General features: G+C 40.5%; 1 protein-coding gene across 1 annotated transcript; it reads left to right on the top strand.

The window, feature by feature from the left end:
• The first annotated feature begins 2332 nt into the window (after positions 1–2332).
• On the top strand, positions 2333–4083 carry LOC121416784 (putative nuclease HARBI1). Its single transcript, XM_041610259.1, has 2 exons — positions 2333–3080; positions 3186–4083. Exons 1-2 carry the CDS (start codon positions 2668–2670, stop codon positions 4081–4083), a joined length of 1311 nt encoding a protein of 436 aa, XP_041466193.1. The 5' UTR covers positions 2333–2667.
• Positions 4084–8609: the final 4526 nt, after the last annotated feature.

Below are 8609 nucleotides of genomic sequence, written 5' to 3'. Positions count from 1 at the left end.
CCATTTACCTCACCTGGGTTGAGTGCAGCACATTGCGGATAAATTTCTTGCTGAAGGAAATTACGCCATGGTTGGGATTCGAACCCACGACCCTCTGTTTCAGAGTCCGGAGACTTATCCATTGGGCCACAACGTTCCGTTGAGATAGTAAATAATGAGATAGTATTTCTATCTAGCAGAACGAGTGACAAGTCCACCCCAACAAATACTTGATTTGAATAAAAAGAGAATAAAATCAACAAGCATAGCACTGTTCATCAAAATCGGATGTAAAATAAGAAAGTTGTGGCATTTTTAAAGTTTCAGCGGCTTCATTTCACAAAACAGTTATATGCACATCTCGGTAGGTATGCAAATGAGGAACTGATGACATCACTCACTAACTATTTCTTTTGTATTTTATTATATGAAATATTTTGATTTTTCTCGTCATTGTCATATGAAATGAAGATTCATTCGTCCGTGAACACGTGGAATTTCATTATTTTAACATTTGTGCTTCAGGCAAGGAGGTCCTAATCGTCAAATTCGTAAAAATTGAAACATTGTATAATTCAAACAATAAACAACAAAAGAAATAGTGAGTGCGTGACATCATCGACTCTCTCATTTAAATGTAACTGGCTCGTTCATATAACTAATTTGTTAAAAATAAGCGAAACCTTGAAATGTCATAACTTTCTTATTTTACATCCGATTTTGATGAAATTTTTAGCATTGTGCTTGTCTGATTTTTCTCTATTGATTCAAATCAACATTTTTCTGAGGTGGACTTGACCTTTCATATGATTCATGCTACTTAATAGGACAGAAAAGGGAAAGGAATGGTGGGGAATAGAGGTTCAGTCACTAAGAGGCCTCCGCCATGAATGATGCGTTGCATTCGACAGGTTATTACATATAGAAGAAAGGAAGAAGGGAGAATGACGGACAAGCCATTGAAGACGAGGCAAACCAACATATATGATACGAGGAACACCAAAAACAGATAAGAAAAGGGGAAAACCAGCTTGGGAAGGGATGACCACATACCGGTTTTATAAGGCGAGTGAAAAGTAAAGTTAGAGGCTCTTATTTAAAGGGGGGGGGGACTACAAAATAAGTAGCAAAGTTCGTCTTACTTCGATAGTCAGTAGTCGTCCCTGCCCTGTCCGTGTAACATTCAAAAGTTTTATCAATGCGGATGCAGTTCACCCACGCAAACTTAGTGATGACGTTACGCTTCAGAAGATGGACCTCCTCTATGCCCTCCATGACGAACAGGGAGGGTTCCGCTGTCTTCCCATTGCCCATTGTGACTGCTTCCAGGGCGTTGCAGGTGTCACGAGCAGTTGTCCATTGAAGGTCCTTTAGGTTGTTCTCAAACAGGAAACATTTTGTCTTCCCGTACACCCAACCTTCGGGGCACACTGTAAAGGCACGATAGAGACAAATTCAAACGTGATAACACCATCGGCAACAAGAAAAAAAAATGGTGATACATGTAGAAAAAATCACAGGAAGGATATCAATTCGGCTCACTACTCTCCAAAGTTGGAGCTCCATATTTATATTAAGTTTAATTTATTAATGCTGAAATTTCATTCATCTTGTATTATTTGTTTGCTACGAATGCAGACGAATATGTTACCAAAATATCCAAGAACAAACATAGATACAGACCTAGATAGTAAAGTAACTAGGGCCCTTTTGGTTTCATATGAGCCATATGGGCCCAATAATAATAATAATAATTGGATTTATATAGCGCTTTTTCCAGAGGATACAAAGCGCTGTTGATTGCTTAAGACAAGTTAAGGTTTATGGTTATATAAGTGTGTTTGAGATGTTTTTTTAAGAGGTCAAGAGAAGAAAGATTTCGAAGAGATGGAGGGAGTTTGTTCCAAAGACGAGGGGGGGGGGGGAGAGATTGAAAGGAGTTGAAACCGGCCTGTTTCTCGATTTTGGAGTGACATAGGAAGGAGCAGCTGCAGAACGACTAGAGTATGTAGATCTTTGTTGCTGGAATAATTAAGAAATGTAAGAAGGTAGTGTGGTTGACAGAGACTTATAAGTTTGAACAAGTATTCGATAATGTATTCTATCAGAAACAGGTAGCAAATGTAGTTCATTTAGAAGAGGGGTAGCATGACACCATTTTGGTTTTCGACATGTTAATCGTTCACATTTGTTCTGAAGGCGTCGAAGTCTAATACCCTCAAGCAAGCAACCACCATAGTCCAGCCTGGAGAGCACAAGAGCCCTAACAACATGACAAGTGACCTTATCCATGAAACTTCAAATGCGATTGAGATTATATATTTGCCAGTTGAGAGTACGGCACAAGTAAAGCCTAGGTCACATAGCCCGGCCGGTGTCCGGCATCGGTGGAGCTCGGTGGATTTTTGAGGTGTCGCCGAGCTCCCCTCATCGGTGGCATAGCTCGGTGACGTGACCGGGCTCCGTCCGGAAATCTACAGGCGACCGACCAAACACCGGCCGATGACCGTCCGGAGTCTGTCTCAAAAGTGGAGATTTTTTTCGGCCGATGTGGCAGCAACTACCGGCCGATGTCCGGCCGATGGTCGGCCGGACATCGGGGGGTATACGACCGGTACCCGAGCAGGTTAAAGGACACCGTGCGATCACCGGCCGGGTTGTTAACGGGCTTCGAACACTGCCCGGCCGATGTTCGGCCGGTGTACCTCGGACTTGGGGGGCCGATGGTCAGCTATTCCATACCTGTATATATATGTCCACCCTACCTGGAATGGTCAGTTCATCACTATGGCTGCACCGAGAAGACTACGAATGGCGTTGTTAGAACACGAGCTAGCTCAGGCGAGGTTCCAGTACAACTTGGTCCTGGCAGCACTGCTCGAAGAAGCCGAGAGGGAGCGACAGAGGGCCGGCAGAAGAATAAGACGTTGGTGGGTGCGCGAGTGGATCCTACGCAGACCTCGTTTCGGCCAGTATGAGACGCTCATGAGGGAACTCGAGGCCGAGCACGCTGCCGACTTCAAATCCTACCTCCGCATGGTGCCACAGATGTTCTATGAGTTGCTTGACCGAGTTGGCCCCCGCATTGCCAAGACCACAACGTAAGTTTACACTTTATGAACCTACTGTCAAATTGTGCTGAAATGTCTTCCATCCATATTTATTCTAGTTTGATTTTATTCATATTTCACCCTCTTCTGTTGCAGGCATCGAACCCCCTTGGATCCTGGGCTGAAGCTGGCGATCACCTTGAGGTTCTTGGCGACCGGAAGCAGCTATCATGATCTGGCGTTCGCGTTTCGTGTCCCACACAACACCATCTCTCTGTTCGTCCCCGAGGTCTGTCAGGCCATCTACGACGAATACGAGGACGAGATGTGGGCCACTCCCCAGACAGAAGATGAGTGGCGCCCGGTAGCCGAGGGATTCGGAGACAGATGGAACTTTCCCCACTGTTGTGGCGCGATCGATGGGAAACATGTCGCCATCAAGAAGCCCCCCAAGAGCGGCTCACTTTACTACAACTACAAAGGCTTCTTTTCCATCGTCATGCTTGCAGTGGTAAACTCTGACTACAAGTTCATCTGGGCGGATGTGGGGTCACCAGGGTCGTATTCCGACGCCGGCATCTTTAACCGGTCGCGACTGGAGCCAGGTCTGCGTGAGGGAACGATCGGACTACCCCAGCCGGATCCCCTACCAAATGACGACCAGGACACACCCTACTACATGGTCGGAGACGACGCCTTCCCCCTACGGCCATACATGATGAAGCCTTACCCTCATCGGCACCTGAAACGGGACGAGCGGATCTACAACTACCGGTGTTCCAGGGCACGCCGTGTGGTTGAAAACGCGTTTGGTATATTCGCCAATCGCTTCAGATGTCTGCTAACAACCCTGGGATTGAGACCGTCGAAAGTTACCAAGATCGTCAAGGCCTGCATGACCCTTCACAACCTCATGAGGACTCGTTACCCCAACCTTCAGAATGCTGACCTCGACCGGGAAGATGAGCAGGGTCAGATCATCGCGGGTGCATGGCGAGACCAAGCCGCGGCTTGCTCGAAGATGTGCAAGCAGCAGGGCACGGGCCAAGATTGACCCGACCAGGCAAAGAACTGCGCGCATACCTCAAGAATTACTTTTGCAGTCCTGCCGGGAGTGTGCCATGGCAAGATGTGGCAATAAACCAGCAGTAACTTGTGTCTAATATTGTTACAGTATACCGGATGCAGCCACAGACATTCCATTATTCTTCTCAGGACTTAACGCATTTTTGATGTGTTATACTTTCCATTATTCAGTATGTTGTTTGCAAATAAATCTGTTATTGGGTAATCTTAAAACATTGCCTTTGCTCTTTTTAATTTGAACACTAGTAATAAATGCCAAAAGAAATCAAACCTGTTTGAAAGAATAAATCAATATTAAAATACACCAGTATGAATAAGATGAGATGTGTGTAAATAATACAACAGCAACACATTCATTGTGATTGAATTATTTTTAATCAAAGAATAATCGTCATTGTATCTTTTCTTTCACCTTTAAAAACTAACCTTTCATAAAGAAAAACACTTGTATCAACCAATATGATTAGCTTTGTAATTTTGTAATAGGCTTCAAATGATTGCCCATTAATATGTTTTCACCTTTTAAAAAGTATGTGTTTTTTCATAATGAGGAAGGATCTCCATTGTTTACATATCAGATAAAGTCTTACGAAATATTAATTTTTACTTGAGTACTGTTTAAGTTTTGATCTATGCAACTTTGTTAAAATTAACCAATTTTTATGGTGTGTTCTATAAAACCTTCTAAATGACATTTTCTTTCCTTCTAAATTAACTTTGTTTTACCTTTTGAGTTCTCAGTTTATTGCTCTAAGATGTTAAAAAGATAAAAACAATAAAGACAACGACAGAACTTTAGTTTTCATACCTTGGATGTTACCACATACACAATAAATATGGCAATAAACATAAACTGGCACGGGACACCGGCCGATACTCGGTCGTACACCGGCCGATGCGTATTCCGATGTGGTAAGGATGGGGCTGCGATGAGGGAGCTCGGTGAGAGCCCGTCGAATTTTTAACTCCGAAGTTAAATTTCGATCGCCGAGCTGCCACCGATGCGGTTTTTAGCCCCAAACGCCGGCCGGTGACCACGGGAGTCCGGTCGGTGTCCGGCTAAAATCGCATCGCTGGCTCATCGGAACCTCATCGGCCGGGCTATGTGACCTAGGCATTACATGTTCGATCATTATGTACCAATAAAAATATTTGGTAAAAATAATCCATGAATTTTGTGTCCAACCAACATCGGGTAATTTCTTTTGGGCACTTTTATTTATCAAGAATGATGGAAATTTTGCCTATTAAGTAATTGCTGCCTATTTGTTTGTTTTACGTTACTGGACAATATCCTTCCCGCATTGGGCAAAATACTGCCGAAAATTCGTTGTGTGTTGGACACATAATTACCCTCGAGGCGGTTAAGATTGTACCCAATATTTTTGACAGTGTACAAATAGTAAGTTTGGACTAGACCCTACAATGATGTAGCTACATTTTCTACGTGTAGCTGATCCAAGATGTATATCAAAATTTTATTGTTTGCCTCATTTGCATAAACCAAAATGTGATTCACCTGTTTGCTTTCCATTCCACATCCAAAACAATAGGAGTTTATGTTACTTGAATGAAGGTAATTTTTGCTACATTTATCAATTTTTATTTCACACCCATCATTCCAGGGGTGCTGCCTATGGAGAATAATACATGCAGCAACCCTGGGGAAATCGTGGGGGGGGGGGGGGGTCAGCATCCCCAGCAACACGCGCTTCTCAGGGTCATGCTCCATGGCTGCGCACGAGCACGAAGTCACCTGGGGGCATTGAAAACTTTTGCCATAAAAATATGATTCTGGCAATTAACAACTCTGGCGACCAAAATTATGCCATTGACAATAATACAGTGAAAACTGAACAAAAAAAAATGCCAGTCTGAGAGTTTTTCTTTCACGCTACAAGCCCCAGGTTCGAGTGGTATCCTGGAGATCGCCAAAGTATAGGTAGTTCCTTTTCCTTTAGGAAGCTGTTACGGAAATTATTGCCCATTTAAATTGAGCGTATTCGTGACTTCTTGGCAGTCGTGCAGGTAAATGGGCAAATATTTTTTTCCCCTGAAAATATCCGTTAATTGAACCTGCTGCTACTAAAAATACAAGTGAACCCCCGGGAATGCTTTAACAACGTATTAGGTTGTTTACTATAGGTACACAATTTTCCATAAACTAACCCGTTCGTTGTAGTTTCTTCAGGGTTTTTTTATTGATTTTGCTCGTAGAAAATATGCAAATGAACCCACAGAAAGTTTGTAGATTCTGTGTTCACCAAGCTAATTTTCGATTAGTGTTTTTATCACTCTCTAAACAGCTCGTCTGGATACTTCAAATTTCAGACAGAAAGTGTAGTGAAAAAATGAGAATATTTATAATTTCTTATCTTCACAATCCAAAGAGAATTTGAGGTAAAAATACGAGATAACCTTTTAAAAAAAACCTTGCGTGATCTACCCCAGCAAACAAATAGGCCCTACAATGTGAACAGATGAAGTGCCAATTTAACACTTACTGTGCTTGTATAGTGATTGCACTACGAGTGCTGATTTTTAAAACTTGAACTAGAAATAAGCACTAGTGGTGCAGCCACTATACAAGCATTTAAGTGCTAACTTAGCACTTCTTCTTTACAGTGTAATGATAATAGCATTTGTATCAATGTTTTTTTAATTTAACACATTAGTCTGCATTTACGGTGGTCTTTAAAACCATCGGTTGAAGCCAACGAACGTAGAAGGCAGCAACACTTTGCAGTATTGTGTGTTGCTGCCCTCTACGTTCGTTGGTTGAAGCCATGGTTTATGCAGATTTCCTGTACAATGCTGATGTGCGCCTTTGTCACAGTGCGCCAAACTGTCGCCTGTTGCCATGGTTAAGTACGCTATTTTACTGTTTGAAGAGTGGACTCATTAATTCAAAACAGTGGACTCATGAATAAAATAGCGTGGATAACCACGGCAACAGGCGTCAGTCTGGGCCATAAAGTCTGGGACGTTCTCTGCAAAGCATGTGAGAAGTATGTAGGCCTACTAATAACAGCAAGCTCCCTACCGGTGTTACAATGCTTTCGTTTGACAGGGATAGAATTATTTCCAGGCCGTCCATAAGACCGTTTGTCATCGACATTGTATTTGACCGTCCGAGGCATTCCCTTCCCGTCCTGAACGGCTGGTTGACAATTATAACTATCTTGACTTCTCTGTCCAGGAGATGCCCAACCTACAGAGAATAATGTGAAGGGGTGGTTAATAAAAAACAAAGAACTACAACAACAAACAAACAAACAAAAATAATAACTTGCACTTTTCATAGAAGAATGTGCAAGTAAATGTAAAAACAAAAAGGAAAAAAAGAAGTATTGAGGCCATGTATACAATATATCCAACTATCTTAAATTATCAGAATATAATGTACGTGGCAACCAGTTCAAGTTCAAGTTATACAGATATATACATATATATATATATATATATATATATATATATATATATATATATATATACACGTATATATATATATATATATATATATATATATATATATATATATATATATATATATATATATATATATAATATATAAATCTTTTCAGATAGTATTAGTAATCCAATGATTTTGTCCATTAACCCTTACTTATATTTCATTTGTTGTAACATACAATTCCCCTATTCCTCTTTAATATTGAGGTTACATTGCTTTTATTTGTAATGATCCTAACCCTTTGATATCTTATAGTTAGACATACATTTATAACTGATTGCCATTTTTTTTCACTCGATTTTCTATTGTGCCAGAATTATTTCATTGTTCATTGTTTTTATCAGCGAATAAATTATACAATTAGTAGTATTAAAATTAGTTACTGTTCCCTTTTAATAATTTAAAGTATTTTAGTTTGATTAATATTACCATTTAAGTAACAATATTTGTTTATTTATGTTAATAAGTATTGTTATCTTTGATTTAGATTTTGACTTTATTTTCATGTATGATGTGATGATTTATGTTATTCTTTATGTTTTCATCAGGTCATTGATGAAAAACAGTACTGATCTTTTGTACCTGATTAAATATGTTGTAATACATAAATAAATATGTATATATATACATGTATATATTGAAAGAAAAGTTTTTTTAAAATCTCCCCTTAATAGGCCTTCTTTCCCTTTACAATGAATTTTCCTTAAGATACCTCATTTCAGACATAATTATGTCCCAAGTTGAAAGGCATGCGATTTTAGCATTTGACCTGGGCGCCGTTTCCCTAGATACGCTACTGTATTTTGCATAATCATATACATAATTACACTGAACAAGTAAAGGAGAAGAATAATAAACACCAGTTTGTTATCCAACTTGTCCGATGACCCAAATAAATGCCTTGTTTACATTTGATACGACCATGATCGTATCATTCTACGATTTAGGCGACGTAGACGTTGTATTTGTTCCTCCATACCCAACACATATTATTGTGCGATGGTCGTATATAACTAGCCCGT

The sequence above is a fragment of the Lytechinus variegatus genome, chromosome 6, assembly GCF_018143015.1.
Source record: "Lytechinus variegatus isolate NC3 chromosome 6, Lvar_3.0, whole genome shotgun sequence".
NCBI classification, from domain to species: domain Eukaryota; kingdom Metazoa; phylum Echinodermata; class Echinoidea; order Temnopleuroida; family Toxopneustidae; genus Lytechinus; species Lytechinus variegatus.
This window is presented reverse-complemented; position numbering and strand designations above follow the sequence as displayed.